The sequence below is a fragment of the Chiloscyllium punctatum genome, chromosome 26 (genome assembly GCF_047496795.1).
Source record: "Chiloscyllium punctatum isolate Juve2018m chromosome 26, sChiPun1.3, whole genome shotgun sequence".
Classification (NCBI taxonomy): Eukaryota; Metazoa; Chordata; class Chondrichthyes; order Orectolobiformes; family Hemiscylliidae; genus Chiloscyllium; species Chiloscyllium punctatum.
Window position 1 is genome coordinate 24,841,238 of NC_092764.1, and position 24,868 is coordinate 24,866,105.

General features: G+C 40.4%; 1 protein-coding gene across 1 annotated transcript in view; it reads left to right on the forward strand.

The window, feature by feature from the left end:
- The first annotated feature begins 6,161 nt into the window (after positions 1-6,161).
- Positions 6,162-24,868, forward strand: part of mphosph6 (M-phase phosphoprotein 6) — a 53,310-nt gene continuing 34,603 nt past the window's right edge. The window contains exons 1-2 of the mRNA XM_072595948.1: positions 6,162-6,375; positions 21,526-21,638. Of these exons, the coding sequence (XP_072452049.1) occupies positions 6,325-6,375; positions 21,526-21,638 (164 nt within the window). The 5' untranslated portion in view covers positions 6,162-6,324. The remainder of the gene's footprint in view (positions 6,376-21,525; positions 21,639-24,868) is intronic.

Consider the following 24,868-nt stretch of genomic DNA (forward strand, 5'->3'; position numbering starts at 1 on the left):
TAAAAAGATGCCTGGTAAACCTGAATGAAATAGTTTGGTCACAACTTATTAATCATAAAGTGCTAACAGTAGAAGTACTTGTATAACTTTACACTATATAACTAACTTTATAACAGAAAATATTATGAATCTTATTGCAGTGAGTTAAAATCAACTGAATATTTTATGTACACAATTGGGACAGTGAAAAATATAAGAGAATAATAGAATTTAATAGAGATGGCATATGGAATACAATGAAAAACAGAATTCAAGCAGGCGTTAGAGATAAGGAAGCCTGGGACAGACCCAAAGGAGTATAACCAGTAACTTTGAAATGTGAATTAATAGGATGCATAGAAAGATTCTGAGGCCTGGAGATTATACTGTCTGTTTAACACCATGAGAGTCTGAGAACCTGGGGTTGTCCAAAGGAATGCCCTTCATCGATTAGATATTTCACAGGATAGGGAGCATGGAATAAGGGGAAAGGATATTGTGACCATGCTGTGTGTGATTATTGTAACACAAAATGTATAAAACTGTTTTATTTCACCGTAAAAATCATGGGGTGTCATTGATCTCTCTTCTGATCTGAGTCACTGTTTAAGGCAATAACCATGTTCTCACATTGAGGCCAGATTTGAGGACGATCCTTTGGCCCTCTCCCTTCATTAACCAGTTTCCACTTGAAGAAAGTCTGCCACTCACCTGAATCCTGACTTCCTCCTGAGTTTTTATCCCTGGTCAGGGGGTGGGGGGTGGGGAAAGAGTAACAGAATGACAGCACAGCTTAAGAGATCATCAGCTCAATTTTGAATGAGCTCAAATTTGTGGCTATTTCATTCAATTGAATAAATATTAAAATTGAGGTAATTCAGGAGAATATTGGAATAGTCAAGTTTAAAGTTAGTAAAGGCATAGGTCAGGGTTTGAGCAACAGATAATTTTGCCGAGTTGAATTAGATGAGTGATGTTACAGAGGAGATGTGTGTTTAGTGATGGGCAAGGAAAATAAAGGGTGAAATATTAAAGTGGTCTGAGTGACATGGCTATGGTGACTCAGGGGCCTATCTCAACATCAGGAGCAGCTTGCTATTTCTTTAATGCTTTTACTGAGCAACAAGGTGAGTCTCACACTGGACAATGGCAAGTTGCCAAAAAGGGGGATTCTTGCTTTTTAAATCTCTTGTCAATGACCCAAATCACCTCAATAAGTTTCCTAGCTTAGCAAATATGATGAATAAGCTAGGCATTGAGAAATCTTAACATGGAAGTCAGAACAGTTATATGGTGTTTTCAGCTTACTCCTGGGCCACCAGATTCCATGTTGGTCAGTACAAAATAGCATCCCAGAGCACGGTACATGGGTTGCAGTCACATGCATCCCTTATATCCATAGAAATTGGCATTGGACATTTGCCAAATCTTTATGTTCATCATGGCCTCTGTCCAATCTGCTTGTCAGCTGCTTAGGAAGCAGAGACATTCTACAAGGCGCACTGGCAACTACCATTGAAACATTGCTGCAAGAACATTTCGTGTGTGCAGGCAGGCAACCAGCTCATGGAATGGACTAGATTGTATCTCAGGGCTGCTCTTTTGCTTGTAGTAGTCACTCATTTAGTGTGTACCTACATGTTTGCAGCACCTATAGCTTGCCTTGCTCTGACTTGTCTTGCCATAACAATTAGTGCAATCACACTACGAGGGAGCTTGTCTTGCTGGTTAACAGTGCTCAGTCAAGGGGTGTACATCTTGCTGTAAGGCAGTGTGGTACTTCAATCTCACCCTTGCACCATGTGCCAGCAAATTTATGCAGCAAAGATACTACATGAGCAGCAAGCAAGCAGCCATATACCAAAGTTTTCCTCACTGAAGTCCATGGAGGCTCCTGTCAACTTCCTTATCCCATCACATCATACCAGACCAGAGAATTGGTTACAATCATGTGTCAAGGTGTTCTCAGTTAGGATTTCCACAGTGCTGCAGTCTATGGAGTAGGTCATGGACAATCATATGGCTCAATAACAGTCAGTTGGTTGGGGGTGTGGTTGGGGTGATGGTGAGGGTAGGCCTGCCATGGTTGGAGATGTATAAATGTCAGATAGGAGTCTGAACACTTCTCGTCCTGAGTTAACTAGTTAAGTCAATCAAGGGGAGGACCAGGGATTGCCTGTCAGGTCCATTGACATAACCTAAGAGCAAGTGGGGCTGGGGGATGTAGCGGTATAGGGGGAAGACTCAGGAACCTATTGGTGACTGCAGGCTGGAGGGAAGGGGGATGACAATTGCGAAGAGACATACCCTGCAAGGGATGATATGTTAAAGCATGAATGAGAAGGAGGTCATGTGGGAGAACAGTTAATTCATGGTCAGGAACACCCTGGCTTCAATGGCAAGGGCAGTGTATAAGCTCAGTTGGCATGCTGACCTCAAATACCAGCACTGGAGGGGAAAGATGAGCAGATTCAGGCTCATGTTGGGTGGGGATCTGGAGAGGTGTGAAGCATATGGGGTTCTTAGAGTTGGCTATGAGGGAGGTGTTGGTAGTTCCATCTACACATAGAGGTCGAGGCTGCCATCTACTGGACAAAGAGTACACACTGTCACCTTCCATTATGTTGGAAATCAAAGGTGTAAGATGGAAAATGAAATACTCATAATGAGTGGGGTAAGTGACTTGACCCTTTAGGGAGGTTTTGCAGGATCCACTGATGTGAAGGCATTTAAAGGGAAACAACATTTCAAATAGATCCATGCACAGCACAGGAAACAGACTTGTGGGATCCCTAATCCCTGGCAATCCTAATAAATTGGCTCCTTGTGAGTTGTACACACTTCTATCACAGACATCACTGACCACCTCAAACACACCAACATTTTTAGACACAGAGAATTAGAATGATTTAGGTTGAGGGGCAAAGGTGTCAGTGGGTCCCCTTGACATCTTGTTCATCTTGCTTCTATATGCTTCTCTACACAAATGTCAATCCATGGTGCATCCTGAGTGATCATGAAATTAGGCATCATAAGATATAGTTACAACTGGACAACATGGAGAGACAAGCAGCCAAATGGAAACTCAAAACAGTGCTTTCTATAGACATGTGCAAATAATGCACAGAATATTGTCACCTATGTAATCAAATTGCCCTTAAAAAAGATTTAATCTTTCTCTCCCTCTGACTACATCTTAGTGTAGACCCTAGTTCTGTAGGTGGAGCGGAGAGGCCTGCTTGACATTGGAGCCTCTTGGCCTCAGAGTTTTTGATGGATGATCCCAGTGCGCATTTGAATCTCAGCAGTCCAAACGTAATATTGACAAAGGAAACCATCACTGTATTAAGAAGGGAAGGCATCTTAGAAGGGTCTTCAACATCTGGGTAGAGCTTAGAAATAAAATGGGGTGATTAACTTACTGGAACTTTACTACAGTCCTCCCAGCAGTCAGAAGGGAGATTGAAGAACAGACATGTAGGCAAAGCACAGAAAGTTGTGAGAGAAACAGGGTATAGTTGTCAGGGATTTCCACTTTGCTAACATTAACTGAGATTGTCTTAGAGTGAAAGGATTAGACAGGGTCAAATTTTTTAAAGTGCGTCCAGGAGAGCATTTTTGTGCCAATATGCAGATAGTCCTATTGGAGATCGGGCAGGACTGAAGCTAATTCGAGGGAATGAAGTCAGTCAAGTGGATGAAGTTTCAGTGGGTGACCATTTTGAGGATAATGATCATAACTCTGTCAGTTTCAAAGTAATTATAGAAACGGATAAGGATAATGCAGAAGTTAAGAGTCTAAATTAGGGGAAGGCCAATTTCAATATCATTAATCAGGATCTGGCGAACATAGACTGGGAACAGTTACTTGCAGTTAAGTTTACATTTGGAAAGTAGGAGTCTTTCAAAAGTAGTATAATGAGAATTCAGGGCCACCATGTTCCTCAAAGAGTGAAGGGCAAGAGCAGAAAGTCCAAGGAATCCTGGATATCAAGGAATATTGAGAGTTTGATAAAGGAAATGAAGGAACTATATGTTAAGTACAGCACATTAAACAAGGGGAGGATCTTTGAAAGTATAGAGTGTGTAGGTTGCTTAAAAAGGGAAGTTAGGATGGCAGATAGAGACCATGAAAAATATTTGGTAGGTGAGATCAATGAAAACACCAAAAGTTATTATAAGCCTATTAAGAGTAAGAGGTTTGCCAAGGAAAGAGTGGGAACTATTAGAGACAAAGGGGCAAATTGTGCATGGAACCAGTGGACATAGGTGAGGTCTGGACTGAATACTTTTCATCTTTATCCACAAAGGAGAAAGATACTGTGGCTGGAGATTTCAGTTGGGTTAGTGAGGTTCTAGAGCACATTAACATTAATAAAGAAGGAGGTTTTACTTTTATGAGAGTAAAGGTGCATAAGTCCCCAGAACCTGAGGAGATGAAATGTGGGATTATACAGGAGGCAGTTGGAGGAGATTGTTTGAGTCCTGGCAGAGATATTTACTATTTTGTTGGCCACAGATGCTGCCAGATGACTCAAAGATAGCTAATACGGTTCCTTTAATCAAGAAGGGCAACAGGAATAGGCCAGGTAATAACAGATCAGTTAATCTGACATCACTGGTAGGGGGGTCATTATTGGAACAAATTCTGACTGACAGGATTGTCCAATATTTGGAAAGGTAGGGATTGTTTTGGAATAGTCAGTGCAGATTTATTCGATGGTAGTCTTACCTGACAAATTATTTGAGCTTTTTGAAAAAGTGGCTAAATACATTGATGAAGGTAGTGCAATTGACGTGATTTCCCTGGACTTCAGTCAGGGTTTTGACAAGGTCCCACAAGGAGGGTGGTGTAAAATTTAAGAGCTCATGGGATCCAAGGCAAGTTGGCAAACTGGCTGACAAATAGAAGGCAAAGGATGATTGTGGAGGTTATTTTGTAATTGGAAACCTGTGATCGGCAGTATACCACAAGAATCGGTACTGTTTGTTATGTACCTTAACTTGGATGCAAATATAGTAGGTATAATTAGTGAGTTTTCAGTTGACATAAAATTTGATGATGTTGTTGATAGTGAGGAGGATAGTTTTGTGCTTTTGTCTGATATTGATCAGCTGACAAATTGGGTGGGACACTGGAAAAATGGAATTTATTATCAATAAGTGCAAGTTGATGCATTTTGGGAGGTCAAATAATGGAAGAATATACACAATGAATGGTAAGTCTCTTCAGCATACTGAGAAAGAAAGGGACCTTGGTGTATAAGTTCATAGATCCATGAAGATGAGCATGGGCAGACAGGATGCTGAAAAAGTTATACTGAATGCTTGCCCTCATTTGCTGGGTCATAAAAGTATGAGCAAGGAAGTCTTGTTACAACTTTATAAAACATTGGTTAGGCCATAGATGGAATACTATGTGCTGTTCTAGTCACTATATTGGAAGGATGTGATTGCACTGGGCAGGGTGCAGAGGATATTCAGCAGGATGTTGACTGGTATGAAAAGTCTCAGTTATGTGAAGAGACTGAATAGGCTGGGTTTGTTTTCCTTGGAGTGGAGAAAGCTGAGGAAGGACCTGATTGAGGGATACAAAATTCTGAGGGGCATAGACAGAGTAGATTCTGAGAATTTCTTTCCCATGTAGACATGTCTAAGACCAGAGGGCATCAGTTTAAGCTGAGGAACAGGTGGCTAGAGGAGATCTGAGGAATATTTTTCACACTGTGGGGGGATGGATATATCAAATCTGCTGCCTGTGAGGGTGGTAGAGGTGAACAGATATTTAATTGGACACGTTTAAAAGATGTCCAGTTTGCACTAAGTACAAAGGGGTAAAAACAGAAATTGCTCTAAGGGATAAAAACAGAAATTATTGGAGAAACTCAGCAGGTGTGGCAGCACGTATGGCAGAGAAACAGAATGAATGTTCCCAGTCCAGTGACCCTTCTCCAGCAATTTCATATTTCCAACACCCGCAGTTCTTTATTTTATTTCAGATTCTAAGGGGCATGCCTTGTGTTTATGAATAAGATAGTCAGGATGGTTTATTTTGCACTGTGCTCTCCTCTCTCTCTCTCCCTGAGCTGGATAGTGAGCCCACCCTGAGCAGAGTATTGCAGCAGTTGGACAGCTCCGTATCCTGTTTGCGGCGGTTGATTCGCCGGCCTGCGGCGGCTGGCTCGTCCGATCGATTGGTCGCGTCCGTTGCCAACGTGTTGCCGGGGACCGGAGGAAGCACCGGCGAGTCGGGAGTGTGTTATATACTTTGTGCGTGTGATTGCCCCCCCTCCCCCAAACCACCACCTTTAAACAACCAAAGAACGATAAACGACCAAAAAAAAAATGGCGAGAGAAAACGCAATGAAATTATCGAAAAATCTGCTGAAAATGAAGGTAAGTTTGAACTGCCGAGGCCTACTCGTAGGTTTCTCGACTTGGTGTTAGACTGTAGGCCCCGGGAGGAGTGGGTATAGATTAATGTCCTCATCCTCCACACTCTCACACAAGGCCATCGGCAACTGCTTGACCGAAAAAGGTCACTTTCTCAAAAAGTAAATTGTATTTTTCTCTCACGCTGCGCTTCTAGCTCGATGCCCCCCCCCCCCCCCCCTATCATTTCCGAATAAACATATTTTTTTTAAAAAAATCACACAACACCAGGTTATAGTCCAACAGGTTTATTTGGAAGCATTAGCTTTCGGAGCGCCGCTCCTTCATCAGAGGGTTGTGGAGAGGCAGTGGTGAGCACTGACTGCTGCCTCACAGCACCAGGTTCAAATCCAGCCTCAGTCTGTGTGGGTTTCCTCCCACAGACCAAAGATGTGCAGGTTAGGTGAATTGGCCACGCGAAATAGCCCACAGTGTTAGGTGGATTAGTCAGGGGTAGCTATAGAGGGGTGGGTTTCTCTTCGGAGGGTGGGTGTGCCACTTGTGTGATTTTTAACGTTGCACACCCCAGTCCAACATTAGCTCCTCCACATCATTTCAGGATATCATAGAATCCCCACCGAGTGCAAACAGGCCATATCTCCAATAAGACTAAACCAACCCTCTGAAGAGCACCCTAGCCAGACATATGCCCCTATCCTTTTCTCTGTAACCCTGCATTTCCCATGGCTAACACACCTAGCCTACAATTCCTTGACCACAATAGGCAATTTAGCATGGCCAATTCTTCGAACCAAGAAGTTTTGTGTAATTGTTCTGGAATCCATGTTATAGGAGGGATGTAATTGCACTGTAGAGGGTACAGATTGGATTTACTGACTGGAGGGTTTTAGCTATGAAGAAGAGGTTGGAGTAATTTTCCTTTAGAGCAGAGGAGACTGAGGTGGGGATGGGGTGGATGTGATTGAGGTGACTATAGTTATGAAGGACTTAGACTGGGTAAACAGGAAGAAGCTTTTCTCCTTGATGGCAGGATTAATTACCAAAAGGCTTGAGGTTTAGAGGGGATGTAAGGAAAAAGCTTTTCATCCAGAAAGCAGTGAGAATCTGGAATTCACTACCTGAAAGGGGATAGAGTTAGGAATCCTCATAGGATTTAAGTATATGTGCACTTGCAGTGTCACAATGTACAAGGTTATAGGTGAAGTGCTGAAAAATGAAATTAGAATAGTTAGGTTCTTCTTGACTGGCAGAGATTTGAAGGGCTTTTTTACGCTCTGTAGACTTCTGTGAATGTAAATACTTGGTTTTTGATCCTGACAAGCAGCCTGGGGACTAATGGCTGATGGCCTGAATTTGGCAGACTCTGCTCGATCCCTACTCATTGGTGTTCTGTGCCCCAAAAGCATTGGATAAGGTCCATAGATACTTGTAGGGCAGGGACTTGGTAAGCAAGGGTGGGGAGGTAGTTGAGGTGAAAGGTTATCTAGGGTGGGTGAGAATGCAGTGTAATCAGATTGGCCATAATCTTATGGAATGGCAGAACAGGTTTAAGCAACCAGGTGTACATAGTGAGTCGTGGCGATGCTAACTGAAATATTGCTGTGTGATCTCTTTTGGACCTGGTAATGGTGTAGCTAATTGGTTATGCAAAGTGTTTGAAATGGTACATTATTGTAAGTAAGTTAATGATAATGGGGGGAAAAAAAGGCACCAATCTCCAAAACATAAAAGGTGTTGGTGAGAACATTGCATGTGCCCTAACTATAAATTTTCCAGATATTTTGATTTAGAACTGTTTCTTTACATTGGAAAATTGTCACTTTGATATTTAAGAAGAATGAGTGGGAAGACTTACAAGAAAATAGACTATTAGCCTATCATCTGCTGTCAATAAACAAACTTAAATAATTAACTGAACCTGAAAGAGTCAGCATGAAATTGTAAAGATAGTTTATACTTGACAAAATTGCTTGAATTGGGCATGTGTATTATTTATATAAACTTCCAAAAGATATTTGTCAAAAGTCTCTTCGAAGATACTGTTGCAGTCCCATGAAATTGAAGACAAATTATTCACCTGGTTAGGAAACTGGCTGAGTGGAAGGAGATGAAGAGTAGTGATAACAAGCAGGTACTCTAATTAGCAGACGTGACTACAGGTGTCCTGTTTGGATTCATACTGGGGCCTCAATTACTGCAATTAAAGTAACATCTCAGACGATAGAATAGAAACCTGTATATCTAAATTTACTGATTACAAAGATAAGTAGCATGGTATTATGCCAGAAGCATAAAATTACGTGGCCATTTTGTTAGGTTACGCCAATAGGAAAACTGTAGTAAGTAGATTTCAATGTACATTGCTGAGGTATTATCCAAGAATATGTCATTTCTAAATTGTGAAAACCAAAACAAAGTGGTCAAAGGAGACCTGCAGTTCCAGGTACATGGATCATCAAAGTGTCATGGACAGATACAGCCAACAGTTTTTTTAAAAATCCTCATGGCGTGCTGGCCTTTTTATACTTAGAGGACTTAATTATAATGGGATAGAGTTTCTGCTTTAGCTGTTCAAAGCCTTATTCAGACTGCATCAGGAGGACTGGGAACAGTTTTGCAACCAGTCCAGGCAACAGGCAGTAAAGAGGATTGTTTAGTCTGTCTATCTTTTAAGGTTACATCCATGCCCGAGTATCCCTTGAGAGGGAGCAAGAGTACTTTAACATGCATGATCCCTTCTGCAACCAATGCATATTAGGGCATATGTCAGTCCCCAGTAATCAGTCTGGTAAATCTTCTTTGCCCTCCTTCAACTGTGGTGAAGAACACAGCAAGAGGTTAAGGTGGAGCATCCACTTGATATTTCTGCCTGAATTTGTTGCATGCACTTCTGCTTTGTTCTTTTATTCTGACATTTTGAGCCCCATTGTCATTCCGTCTGTGGATGCATTTGGAGGCTTCTCCTATCATGATTATTTGTGGAAAGACTGCAGGGCTGGGAACAGATCAGTTGGTTACCTGGAAAAAGGGTGCAATGTGTGCATCACGGCACCTGACATCATGGAGGAGGATTTCATTTGGCCCTTCCTTAAATCCAGCATTTTCTAGCTGGGTGCTCTCATCTCCCTCCCCACTTTGGGACTGAGCTGCTTCTGTTTGTGGCCTTCCTCCTGCAAGTCTTCGTGAGAAGACTGCTGGCCTGTCTTTGCTGCAGCTGATGCTTTCCACTGTAATCTTGGCCTATGGTGGCACTGTGTATTTTTATTTTGAGATTTCTCCTCATTTGCCATTCATGTTGTTGTCTGCTGCCTTCTACTCATCTCTAGAGTCATAGAGATGTACAGCATGGAAACAGACCCTTTGGTCCAACCCGTCCATGCCGACCAGATATCCCAACCCAATCTAGTCCCACCTGCCAGCACCCGTCCCATATCCCTTCAAGCCCTTCCTATTCATATACCGATCCAAATGCCTTTTAAATGTTGCAATTGTACGAGCCTCCATCACTTCCTCTGGCAGCTCATTCCATACACGTATCGCCCTCTATGTGAAAAAGGTACCCCATAGGTCAGTCTTATATCTTTCCCCTCTCACCCTAAACCTATGCCCTCTAGTTCTGGACTCCTCCACCCCAGAGCAAAGACTTTGTCTATTTATCCTATCCATGCCCCTCATAATTTTGGAAATCTCTATAAGGTCACCCTTCAGCCTCCAACACTCCAGGGAAAACAGCCCCAGCCTGTTCAGCCCCTCCCTTTACCTCAAATCCTCCAACCCTGGCAACATCCTTGCAAATCTTTTCTGAACCCTTTCAAGTTTCACAGCTTCTTTTCTGTAGGAAGGAGACCAGAACTGCATGCAATATTCCAATAGTGGCCTAACCAATGTCCTTTACAGCTGCAACATAACCTCCCAACTCCTGTATTCAATATTCTGACCAATAAAGGAAAGCATACCAAACACCTTCTTCACTATCCTGTCTTCCTGCGACTCCACTTTCAAGGAGCTATGAACCTGCACTCCAAGGTCTCTTTGTTCAGCACCACTCCCTAGGACCTTACCATTAAGTGTATAAGTCCTTCTAAGATTTGCTTTCCCAAAATACAGCACCTCGCATTTATCTGAATTAAACTCCATCTGCCACTTCTCGACCCTTTGGCCTTTCTGATCAAGATCCTGTTGTAATCTGAGGAAACCTTCTTCGCTGTCCACTGCACTTCCAATTTTGGTGTCATCTGCAAACTTACTAACTATACCTCTTATGCTTGCATACGAATCATTTATTTAAATGACAAGAAGTAGAGGACCCAGCAGCAATCCTTGTGGCACTCCACTGGTCGCAGGCCTCCATTCTGAAAAACAACCCCCCACCACCACCCTCCTAAAGGCTGCAGGGTCCCCAAGCAGAAAATTAGGTTTTATTCTTCCAGTTTACACTGCGCTTTGCTGGAGCACTGCAGCAAGCCCAAGACAGAGATGTTGGCGAGGGAACATGCTTGTGTGTTGAAGTACCTGGCAATTGGAAACTCAGGGTAATTTTTATGTACAGAATGCAGGTATTCTGCAAATATAGAGGAGACCACATTGTGAGCAACAAATACAGTAAACTAGATTACATGAATTGCAGGTAAATCACAATTTTATCTGGAAAGTGTATCTGTAGCCTTGGGTGGTGAGGAGGGAGGAAGTAAATGGGCAGGTGTTACACCTTCTGCAAAGTATCTTGAAGGTGTGGGAGGTTTTGGAGTGGAGGAGGAGTGGACTAATGTGTCCCAGAGGGCACAATCTCTGTAGAACACTGACAGGGGAGGGGAGGGGAATACGTATCTGGTGGTGGCATCCCACTGAAGGCAACAGAAATGATAGCTTATGAACCTTTGGATGTGGATGGTGGTGAGGTGGTAAGTGAGGATCACGGAATCCCCATTGTTGTGGGAGGGAAGAAAGGGTGTGAAGGCAGAAGTGCAGGAGATGGGTTGGACATGGCTGAAGCGGAGAAGCCCTGATGGAGGATGGATGTGTAATGGTTCCTCATCCATGGTGAAGAGGAAATGGCTGGAGCCTGCAAACTGGAAATTCTGAAATTGATGTGAAGCATTAGAAGAATCACACATGTAAGTGGGAAGGGATTGGACAAGTGGAGAAAAAAATCAAATTGAGGTAGGCAGAAATGGGTTCTGTGAGACAGGAGCAGGTAGAAAGAATAGATCTGCCTGGGGAGTCCTGTTTGTGGACTTGGAGGAGGTGGAAGCAGGCTGTACTGGTTTGGAGCTGAGAATGTGTTGCTGGAAAAGCGCAGTTTGGAGCACTGTACCCTTGGAGTCACTGGTGGTGGGGGAATCATCAGATCAAAAAATATTCGTAACCATCGAGAATACAAATGCTTGGTGTTCACTGGTGGCGTCATCGTCCAAAGGGAGACAAATGAAGGTGTCTGAAACGTGGTGCTCAGCTTCCTCCATGCAGAAGTCAGTATGCCAAACAATACCAGCCCCAGTTATTGGCAGGCTTGATTACAAAAACAGGGTTGTATCTGAGGGCATGGAATGCAGTCAGTTCAGCAGGAAATAGGTTTGAATGGGTGAGGGGATAAAGAAATTGAGGTGACTGATGTGATGCTGACCATTCTCGATGAATAGGTTGAATGCAGGTAAACTTCTCTTAGCTGGATTACTCTTTGACTATAAAATTGATGGTAGACAAGCAGGAGGCTGGAAGAACACAGCAAGTAAGGCAGCATCAGGAGGTAGAGAAGTCGATGTTTCTGGTATACTTTTCCACCTCCTGATGCTACCTGGCTTGCTGTGTTCTTCCAGCCTCTTGCTTGTCTACTTTGGATTCCAGCATCTGCAGATTTTTTGTCTGTAAACTTGATGGGCTAAATGGCTTTGGTCTGATTCTTTGCACTTCAGGTATGCTTCATTCAATCATGTAATTGATTCCATGACAGAGGTCTGTACGTAACATAACCATGTCAGAGATCATACAAAATGATAACATATCCAAATCTTTTAACTTTTCTTCTAATTCAACCTGTGTATCTTTAAGTAATTTTATGATGTCTTCATGAGTACATGGTATACCTTCTGGCATCTGTAACCAGATGATTATCGTGTCCTGAATGTAAGATGTTCTGACCTGCTCCACGTCCTGCAGACCTTCTTCTGTGCTAGACTATTCTATGATTATACGATATGGTCAACAGAAACAGCAGATTTAATAGTTTCATAATACAATTTACAAGTGTTAACTTAAATAGGTTGAAAGCCAGAAGGCCATTGTGAATGATGTAGTTTTGGGAAGTGGGGTGTCATGTTTGAAAAAAAAATTACTTGTCCTACATGCCATTCTTGGATCATTAAAATTCGGAAGGGTCCAGTTGATGTTTGACCATTTCAAGCAATTCATTTATTCATTAGCCTGCTAACCAAGCTAAATTTTTAAAAAGTGGCACTTGGCTAATAAATCTTACATGTGTGCTGGAACACTCAGCGATTGCCTTCTATTAAAGTTTATATCCTCGACGTATGAGGCATTTTCAAAGCTAACATTGCTTGACAGAAATTGTACAGCCATCAGCATTTCAACATTTCTGTATCATCAGCCTTTGGAATGCATCAGAAAGCTATGCCATTTACCAAAACCCAAGATGAGTGCTACTATCGGTGGGGCATGTTTGATTGCTGAATTGCAAATTTTAAGGAACTTGAATATTTGTAGAATTTTTATGCAATGAAGTTACTTAATACTATGATACTGATAATGTCAGTAATGTTTTTATAATTACATCACTGTAACCTTTGCATTTTTGGATAGTTATTTTTACCTTCAAGTACAGTGTACATGAATATAACCTTCTGCTCACACATCACTTAACCTGGCTATAAAACTGCCATATGTATGCTTCAGAGGCTTTCTTGTGAAAGACCAATTACTCAAGCAGTTTGTTAAAATCTTTCACTGATCTAGTATCTGCCACTTGCAGTTCTACTTTCAGACCTGCTGTCCTATTACCCATAAGGATAGCAAGTGTAGCCTGTAACTTGAAGATAAAAACCTACTTCATCTCACAGGTTCTGTAATCTTCCTTATTAATGCTGCGTAAGTTATAGTTTTGCACACTTTTTTTTCCTAATCTACGTGAGTTTGGCTGCATGTGGAGGCTGTTTAACGAAATGTAAGTAGTTATTTTTTAAAATGTTGATATCGTTTTCAGTTTTCATTTTCAGTATTCTGTAGGAAAATAAATTGCAGATTATGCACTTTTGCAGCATTATTTACTATAAATTTTCAAATCAATCTTCTGGGGAAAAAAAAATGTTTAACTTATGAGAGAATGGAAGCAAATGTAACCTGGAAAAACAGATTAAGATTTTTAAAATTAAGATGTTAGGTTAACGTAGGTTGACCCTAGGATTTTATTTGACTTGCTGTATATAAAAGAATAGGTTTAGAGCTACTGTACTGTGAAAGTAATCTAAATTCTTACAGAAGTTGCTAGTAGTATTCAGCAGACCAGGCAGCATCTGCAGAGAGAAACAGATGTTAATATTTGGGGTCTGTGACATTCTATCAAAGACACAGATGTGAAATATCTGTTTCTCTGCATAGAGCTACATGCCCAGCTAATTATCTCTAGGACTTTTTTTAATGTTGTTTCAGTTTTCTAGCATTTGCAGTGTTACACTCTTGTCTGTTCTTAGATATTTATTTTGTGCAAGTCTGATTGCAAATCTTTACAAGATGAAAAAAGTCAGATTCTCTTTCCAATGCAACTCATAAGTTTTTGTTTTTTCCCTTATTCACTGGAAAAATATTCTGTCTCTTCCTTTCTCCACCCCCTTCCAACTTCCCCAAATGAGAATTCCCTTACTGTCCTGTGGATGACATCTGTTACATGACATTAACTTTATTCCCCACCACAGTAGCTGTTATGCAGTTAGCTGTTTAAGGGGCTCTTGAATGTATATTTACTGTCCTTGGCCAATTGTTGCCACATTTGGCCCTTTCTTTCCAAATCTCCCCAACCTTGTAGCATCCTTAAACACATGTGAGGTGCCGGAGAACTGGAGGGTTGCTCATTTTCTTCCCCCTGTACAAGAAGGGTAGTGAAGGTATCGCGGTTAATTACTGACCAGTGAGCCTGATGTCAGTGGTGCGAAAGTTGCTGGAGAAGGTACTGAGGGATAAAACTATCCATATTTAGAAAAGAATGGACTTACAAGTGATAGGCAACATGGTTTTGTGCAGGGGAGATGGTGCCTTACCAGCTTTGAGCAAGTGACTAAGTTGATAGATGAAGGAAGGGCTGTTGATGTCATATACGTGGACTTTAGTGAGGCGTTTCATAGGGTTCCCCATGGTAAACTAATGGAGAAAGTGAAGTCACATGGTGTGCAGGGAGTTCTAGCTCGGTGGATAAAGAACTGGTTGAGCAACAGGAGACAGAAACTAGTAGTTGAAGGGAGTTTCTCGAAATGGAGAAGGGTGATCAGTGCTGAGGCCACTGTTGTTTGCAATATACATAAGTGATCTGGAAGAGGGCACTGTGTTGGTATGATCAGCAAGTTTGCAAATGACACAAAGATTGGTGGAGTAGCAGAAAGTATAAGGGACTGTCAGAGAATACAGGAGGATATAGATGGACTGGAGAGTTGGGCGGAGAAGTGGCAGATGGAGTTCAATCCAGGCAAATGTGAGGTGATACATTTTGGGAAGTCTGATTCTAGAGCAAATTATACAGTAAACGGAAGAGTCTTGAGAAAAGTTGATGAGCAGAGGGATCTGGGAGTTCAGGTCTATTGTACCCTGAAGGTTGCTGCACAGGTGGATAGAGTGGTCAAGAAGGCATATGGTATGATTGTTTTCATCGGACAGGGTATTGAGGATAAGAGCTGGCAAGTCATATTAAAATTGTTCATGACGTTGGTTCGGCCACATTTCGAGTACTGTGTACAGTTCTGGTCATCACTTTACCAAAAGGATGTGGACGCTTTGGAGAGGGTGCAGAGAAAGTTTATGAGGATGTTATCTGGTATTAAAGGTGCTAGCTATGAAGAGAGGTTGAGTAGGTTAAGTTTGTTTTGATTAGGAAAAAAGGAAATTGAGGAGGGGGACCTGATTTGAGGTCTACAAAATCATGAAGGATATAGACAGGGTACATAGAGGTAACTTTTTTCCCAGGGTTAAGGATTCAACAATGAGAGTTCATGCTTTCAAGGTGAGAGGTGAAATGTTTAAGGGGCATACATGAAGCAAGTACTTTACACACAGGGTGGTAGGTGCCTGGAACGCATTGCCAGCAGAAGTAATAGAGGGAGGCACAGTAGATGCCGCAACCCTATGGTCTTATTGCACTATGGCAACTTTACATTTACAAGGATATTTGCACACAAGTTATTGAAACTCGTCATAGCTATGTAAACTTGTCCATTATGGGCATGTTTTAGATGCCACTTAAGGTCGAAACTCTCTAAATCTCTTCAATTTACGTTTTACTTTAATCTACCGGATTATTTTTCTTTACCTATTTGAAACTCTTCTCTACAATTATTAACGCCTCCTTTCATTTCTCTGCTTCCCTGCCTATCCATTTTAGATAAACTGATGCTTTCCTCTGTTCTCACTTGATATTTTTTTTCAAAAATCCCATCCACATGCTTGTCACTGTCCATTGTGAACATCAATCTTAGCTAGCTCAAACTACTCTTGTTTCAACAGGATAGATCAAGTGAGTCCTTAGAAGAGTATAAAGGAATTAGGAATGTATTTAAGAGGGAAATCAGGAGGGCAAAAAGGGGCCATGAGATAGCTTTGGCAAATAGAATTAAGGAGAATCCAAAGGGTTTTTACAAATATATTAAGGACAAAAGGGTAACTAGGGAGAGAATAGGGCCCCTCAAAGATCAGCAAGGCAGTCTTTGTGTGGAGCCACAGAAAATGGGGGAGATACTAAATGAATATTTTGCATCAGTATTTACTGTGGAAAAGGATATGGACGATATAGAATGTAGGGAAATAGATGGTGACATCTTGCAAAATGTCCAGATAACAAAGGAGGAAGTGCTGGATGTCTTGGAATGGTTAAAAGTGAATAAATCCCCAGGACCTGATCAGGTGTAGCTGAGAACTCTGTGGGAAGCTAGAGAAGTGATTGCTGGGCCTCGTGCTGAGATATTTGTATCACCGATAGTCACAGGTGAGGTGCTGCTGTACATCTCTATGACTCTAACCTTTGCATGCAACCTGTAGGCTGGCTGGCTGATCTTGCCACTCTCTTGCCCGTCTAGCCTATGTTTCCTAGAGCTAATCCTGAATATGCTGCTATGAATGTTGGTGTTGGAGAGAGTGGCTGCTTGTGTATGTGGTGCCAATCAAGAGGGTTACTTTGTCCTGGATAGTGTCAAGTTTTTTTGGAATGGTGTTGGAGTTGCACTCATCCAATCAAGTGACTTGTGCTTTGTCGATGGAAGGCAAGATTTGGGGAGTCAGGAGATGAGTTCTTTGCTGCAGTATTCCTAGCCCCTGACTAGTTCTTGTCGTCACTGTCTGCGTGATGATCCCAGTTGAGTTTCTGCACAATGGTAAGCCCCAGGATATCAATGGTGGGGAATTCAGTCATGTTAACATTGAACAACGTATGTTACCGATAAGTGGTTAGTTTGTCTCTGATTGGAGATAATCATAGCCTGGCATTTATGCAGTGTGAATGTAATTTGTTACTTGCCAGCCCAAGCCTGGATATTGTCCAGATCTTGTTGCATTGCTACTCAGTATCTGAGTACTCATAAATTGTGCAATCATTTGTGAAAATCCCCATTGATGAAGCAGCTGAAGCTGATTAGACCTAGGATACTGCACTGAGGAACTCCTGCAGAAATATCCTAGAGCTGAGACGTCTGACCTCCAGTGCAATTGTGGGATAGCAACCATTTAGATTTTGACCTTTATTCATGACCTGAAGCTGCTGTACCTATTGAATCCCCCATTAAAGTAATTTATAACCTAGAGAAGTCATTGGACTTTCCAAATCTGACTTTAGGTTGTCCAACTCTTTTCCTTTGGAAAGGGAGTTGTACATCTAGTAACAGGCCTATAATCATCTTTATACTTGCCTCTTTAATCTTTATCTTAAGATATGTGTATCATTTTTATCTAATATCATTGTCACCTTTACTTGAGTAACTGTAGCAGTAGGTTTACAATTATCTTATTTAAAACTAAATCTTGGCTCGCGTTTTCTTTTATAAATTGAAACTCTTGAAAGCATGAAATAGCTAAGCAAACTATACAAATTCATCGTTCACCAGTTAGCCTGAGAATGTTTGGTTTGATCATTACAACCCCTTCATCATTAAAAGTCTACCCTTGATCCTGCTGATCTTGCAAACTATTAGATTACTTAGTGTGGGAACAGGCCCTTTGGCCCAACAAGTCCACACCAACCCGCTGAAGCGCAACCCATCCAGACCCATTCCCCTACATTTACCTAACACTACGGACAATTTAGCATGGCCAATTCACCTAATCTGCACATTTTTGGATTGTGGGAGGAAACGGGAGCAGTCAGAGGAAACCCACGCAGACATGGGAGAATGTGCAAACTCCACACAGAGAGTTGTCTGAAGCGGGAATGAACCCGGGTTTCTGGCGCTGTGAGGCAGCAGTGCTAACCATCTTACTCCATCTTCAACTTGCATTCCCACTCCTAAGTCTTTGTGTTTGTTCACTGCCAAAAGGCAGTTTTAATTCCTCTAGTCAGGTTTCTGCTCCTGCTGGTATACGTAAATGGCTGTTAATAAAATTGCAAAAAGCATTCTAATTGTGATAAAGATGTGCTGCCCCTTTTTTTGGTATTATTTTTGATATGCATGCGGCCTTTCAGATGGTTGATCACACCAATCTGTTCCAGCACTATTCAACTAATATATAATGGGGGAAATTGCACTTGCCTGGTCTCATTTTTACTATCTAAACAAGCTAGAGAATCACAAACAATTGCTTCTCTTCCCATTTCATGTTTATCTCTATTATCTCCCAGAGATACTCAGTTGTGTTCCTCTTCAGCTCTTTTGTTGCAGAAAAGCTCATTCATGCTTTAATTACATTTAATTATCATGTTTGCTCTACATCCCTTGGAAATTGTACCTAACAAAACATTTATTGTGCTCATCTTGAAAATTTCAATTGACCAATCTTGTGGACAGGCGGCAAATTTTCACCACACTTTGTATAAAAGAAGAGTGCTTTCTGATTTCCTTCCTAGCTACAAATTTAAGAATATACCAATTTCGTCTGTATAATCCATGTCTATATCATCTTTAGACTTAGCTCTTTTAATACACTCTTTACTGACCTTCCACATTCTACCTAAAGTTGAGATAATCCAAAACTATAACTGTAACTGTGTTCTAACATTCGTCAATTCCTGTTTACTCAGTGTCCCTCCTCACTTGCTTATGCTGGCTCTTGGTTAAGCTCATGTTCTGGACCAGAACAATCCCCTCAAAACATACAAAAAAAGTAACCTAGAACATATATTTTTCTTATTCTAAAGGTGTCATCCCATTTCCGTCTCTTCCCTCACCCCCAGGTCGAATCAAAACACTCAGAGACATGCATAGTTTTACTTCCTTCATTTTTATTCCAGACCCTGGAGGGAGAACAATCACCCACGTGCACAGAGACATGCGTTTTTGGTCTTCTCTGGAAAGAACAATTTCTTACTGAATTATATAGTCATTTTACAGTGAGAAGTTTCCAGATAAAGCAACATACATATTAATTGGGTGACCGTTACAATCAACGAGTATCAATGGCAGAGACCAAGCCCTTTACTGTTGTACAATGAATGTTCTTAACCTTGTTAACTGGATTCATACAATGGAAATTTTTCTCCTTGTTAGCTGACCTTGCATATGAATGCTTCCAATATTGCTAAGTGGCTCTACATGATGAATGCTTTTCCACCTTGTTAACCCTTACCCTTGCCTCTAGCACCCCATTGTTAACTGTAAGTTCTTATCTGATCTGAGTCATGCTCAGCTGAGCCTTTTGTTTCACAAAACTCAGAACTTAACTCTTTCCCTGCCTGCTTATACCCTATGCACATTCTCAAAGATAACTGTGAGGTGTTGCATTCCAGATACAATTTGATTGGTCAAACTACTCAACTTTAAGCAAATCCCACATTCCTTTTATAGTACAGTTAAAATACAAGCAAAATAAAATTAAAAGAATCAGCTTAACTGTAACTATCAAAGTGCTTAACAAAATAATATATATTAACTACTACTAATTAACTGTTCCAATAGAGTAACATTCCATAAACACATCCCTTGACAAAGGCAAATTCAGCAAAACACATTGTCTCATATGCAATTCTAGCAGCAGGTGGAGACCTCCAGCTTGTTGCAATAACAGAGAGGAATGAGAGCTTCCACATTCAGCTTCAAGATCTTGGCAACTGCAGAAAGCTAAAATTAAAAATCCTGGTTCTGTGGGAGCTTAACCCCGCCCATTCGGGCTGCCTCTAATGTTGCAACTTGGGGGGGGGGACCCTCAAGGTTTACTTTATTGGCTTTGAGCAGACGACTTGGCACCTCTGTCTCAATCTTTCTTCATAAAAGAAATTCCAGGATAAAATATACCTCTTAAAACTGTAGTATCATCGCACCTGGACACTACAATCTTGAATCTATGCGTTCCTCTAATTCTGGTTTCTTGTACATTTCCAATTTTATTTGCTTGACCATTGGCGGCAAAGTTTTCTGCTGCTGAGGCCCAACCTCTGGAATTGCTTCTTTAACCTTTCTACCTCAATTCTCTTGTGTAAGACTCTCCTTAAATCCTGTCTCTCTAATTGGTCATCTGCACTAGTATTTTCTTTTATAGCTGAGTGTCATATTTTGTTTTACAAAGCCCTTATGAAGCACTTTAAGAAGTCCAAGTGCACTACAAATTGAAATTTTTTATGCACAGTGATTTGCACATTATTAGTTGGATATTACTCCACAAACTTTTCAGGGTTCACAAATGATAATGAATGCAAAACCTACTTGACCGTCACACATCTTCATAAGACATGAGATGATCTCAATTTTCCTTCCCATGCATGCGAACATAATTTATTTTTCAAGATTTGATCGATTGGTTAAATCAATTAAAAAATCAAACAATTTAGTAATCATTGTTGCAGTGTGATGGTTTAGAAACATGAAGGAAAACATGAGCATCCAAGACAATTGATGGTGAAGTTATTATTTTTGGAATTGTCACTGTTGTCTTCTAGGCAAAGGCAGCAATACTTCTCCGCAAATGGGAATGAGATGAAGTCCAGTTAGTCTAGCTGTTTTTTATGATTTTGGTTGAACAATAAAAATTTATTCAGAAGATGGATAGACAACCTGCCCTTTTGAGTCTTAAGTAAGACATTTTGCATACAATTGAATGAAAAATCAGTGTGATGTAATATTACTGTAGTATAAATTATTTGACTTTGTTTCAGGTATGTGATTATTTTTCAGAAGTGATCTTATTCTATACCACTCATAAAACATTTTTCAGTTTTTAAAATTTGGGTACAAAAGGAAGAGTTTGAAATGTATAATTTTGACAACACTTTCTTTGTATTATACTCACACATGAGCTGTATTTTGTATTAAAATTGATAGGTAAGGATCTTTTACTTTCAGACAAATTTATTGGAAAGCAATAAGTCCACTGTACTTTGAAGTACAGGCGCACAATCCTTTATCTGAACTGTTCGGGACCAGCTGGTTTTCGGAATTCAGAATTTTCAAATTTCAGAATAAGTGACAGTTTGATGGTGAAATTTTTAACAATCTTACCGGAGGAGCAGACTCACTGAGTAAAGCGGGCCTTATGACAGAATTGAGGCCTACCAGTGCTGGGCCACGCCCGTGCCCACCACGTTGTAACTGAGTGACACGCATTGAGTGGGTGTCGACTTGGGTAAACCGTTTGCACGCCTAATAACCTTGTTAATGAGAAAAAAACTTCACAAAGAAACTTTCGGGCTTTGGAGCTTTTCAGATTTCGGATAAAGGGTTGTCCATCTGTACTTTAAATCCAAAAGTTAAACATTTTACTGTTAATTTTTCAGTGGAATTGATGGCTTTTTTAAAAATTTAGTTTATGCAGAGGAGTTTGGATACAGAAACTAAGAAGCAATTGGAAGAAGAAGAAAAGAAGATAATTAGTGATGAGCACTGGTATTTGGATTTACCAGAATTGAAGGAAAAAGAGTAAGTAAACTACTCTTTACAAAGATTTGTTAATTACTCCACTTGAAATCATTTGCATCATTCTTGCCCAACAATTCCAGCTTTTAGAATTCAAAAAGCATTATTCTCAACATGGATGTAAGATCAACCAAGCATGCTGAGTTAGATTGATTCAGAGACACAGATATATGGAATGTAAGTGCAGGACCAGATCATTTGACCCTTCAAACTTAATATGCTGTTCAATTTAAACATAGCTGTTCATTCAATTCAGTACCTTGTTTGGAGAAGATTTGTAGCTCGGGTTGTGAATCAGGTTATAAGTTTGCTCGCTAAGGTAGTAGATTTATTCTCAGATGTTTCATCACCACGCTAGGTAACATCAACAGTGAGCCTCCGATGAAGTGCTGGCATTTGGTCCCACTTGCTATTTGTGTGTCTTGGTCTGTTGTGTTTGGTGATTTCACTTCCAGTTCTTTTTCTCAGAGATTGGTAAATGGGGTCCAAATCGATGTGTTACTGGAGTTTCCGTTTGAATGCCAGACCTCTAGGAATTCCTGTGCATCTGTTTGTTAGCCTGTCCCAGGATGGATGTATTGTCCCAGTCAGACTGGTGTCCCTCTTTGTCTGTGTATATGGATACGAATGGTAGTTGGTCATGTCTTTTGGTGGATAGTTGGTGCTCATGTATCCTATTGACTAGTTTCCTGCCTGTCTATCCAATGTAATGTCTATTGCAGTCTTTGCAGGGTATTTTGTATATGATGGTCACTTTGCTGGATGTTGGTACGGGGTCTGTTAAATTCACCAGGACCTATTTCACTGTTGTGGTAGGTTTGTGACGACCAGACTACTGCGGCCCCGAGGCATCATAGTAGCCCACAAGCTATCCCTACTCCTATACTTGAATACACTCAGGCAGAAGAAATGTTCACAAGCAATAATTATTGAAACATCAAGATTTCCTAACAATTTTATTGCCTCTTCGTTGGTGTATTCTCTACTTTCTTGTGGTTTCACCTTTAAGAATGTTTACAATTTTCCTTTGGATCATTGTATAGCTTTACAAAATAATTACAGACTTGTTTTTCAAGATTATTTCAAACCATTTTTGTCAAGTGAGCAGTTAATTTGAGCTTGCCCAATTAAGATTTGAATAAGTGCTAAGATGTTGAGATTTAAAAATATTTTTGTGTTTTTTATTTGTGATGATCATTTTGCACATAAAATAGTTGACTTCCTACATTGATTCATTGTGAAATAGTTAGTATAAAATTATCACTTTCAGTGACAGCTTTAAATGCAATTTTATGAGGATCAGCATGAAAATAATACTGTATTATGTTACCATGGCTTACATTCTAATAGTTTGCAATTTGTTTGAAAATTCAAACAATCATGCTGTATATCGACCCAGTCTAATTAAGTTTACAGTTACAATACTGAACATATTATGGAAATAATTTTGATGGCAAAAGGTTCTTTGAAGATCATTTAGTTCTTAGCACAATCTATACATCTTAAATAAAGGTGTAAGCACCATTTTCTGAAGTTTGGATCCCAAAGAGCAGTATTCCGAGCTAAAGGAGAGACATCTTCAATATTTATAGAAATGATTGATTGTTGTTCTAGGATAATTTATATATATTAAAACAAGTTAAGTTCTTCCAGGCTTTATCAAATTTATTCATGTTGTGATACCTTAATATCACCACCAAAAATTATCTCAAACTAACCTTGGCCTTTAGTTGTGTCAGTGTGAATTGGGTATCCAAAACCAAAAGAAAAGCTTGAAAGTGATTACAAAGTGAAAACAAAATACAAGATCTAAAACCACTTAGAAGGTACACTAGTGTTACAGCGATCAGGAAAGCATCATTTGTAAGCTAGTTCTTAGCGTATGCATTGATAAACCTGACTCCCTTACCCTAATGACAGATTTATAGATGCAATTTCTTGTGATGCAGGAGCTGACAGTTTCTTGGAATTCAACTGTATCAGTTGCAGTATAGAAACACTGAGAAAATGCTGTGATAGTAAAAACACTAACAACCAGTTTGTTTCTTCCTTCATGTTGATCTAATTGTTTACAAGGTGAGAGTTGTTTTTAAGCATGTACAGGAACATTCCCAAAGAAAACAGTTATCACTGATCACAGAGGGAAGTACAATATAAATAGGCCAGTTGAGAAACATTATTAGTCAACAGTGTGATAAAATAGTGTTTTTTCTTTCTCATTTATTTTCAGTCAGAAGCAGACAGGTAGATGTTTTATTATACCAGTCAGAAATCTATTTTGTAATCAGCATCTTTCACTAATTTGTCTTCTTTCTCTTCATTTCCTTTCTGAGCTTAACTGCAGACCACATAATTTCCCTTTCTGATCTACATGGTGATTGATAATGTAAATGATTCACTTTCCTCAGATATTGTCCACTTACTTGAGAACCCATCTTTGATCTTGATCTTATAGCGCTGCTTCTGTATAACTCGCCTATCCTCTTAAAGCAAGCTACCTCTGCAGTTCCATATTTGAACCTCTCTTAAACATATATTTCTGATCTTAGTAAAAGCTCATAATGGACCTCATCAAAGTGAGAAATTATATCCTCTGTCATGTAAAGACCTAGCTTTTCTCACCTTTCTTCTCTGCAGCCCATGATGTGGTCCATTGTCCAACTGAATGGCACTGCCTCGAACTGGTCCCACTCTTTCCTAACTGAAACAGAGAATCTCTTGTAATCTCTGTTTTAGCTCTCCAATGATCTATTCTTGAACTTAGTTAACAACATCATCCAAAGGCATGGAGGGCGTGTGAAGTTAGTGTCAGTCATGCCTGTTTCTGGTAGAAGAGCTCTGTAATAATGGTTTAAAAAGTTGGTGTTCATGCAGCTTTGCTGATTCAAGGCCAACATTGTTACTTTGAATGAACACTCTGTCAATTTCTAAACACTGCACTAAACAGCATAAAAGACTGCTGCCCAGTAGCACCACTGAAGTGCAACGTCAGCTTACAAGTTACTTTCTGGTTCATTTATTCTTTTGCTGTTGCTACCTTTTTTTTAATGCTTTCTATAGTTGTTAGACGTTTCAAAGGTCTATACGAACTGGAGTAGCAAGAACTGCAGTACTTCATTCTGGCTTCAAGCTGTTGATGTAAAATTAGTTGCTCTGAGCCATGAGTATGTCTGGCAGAATAAGCAGAGACGATCAAAACTAGACACAATTGGAAGGAGGCGGTTATATCCAAA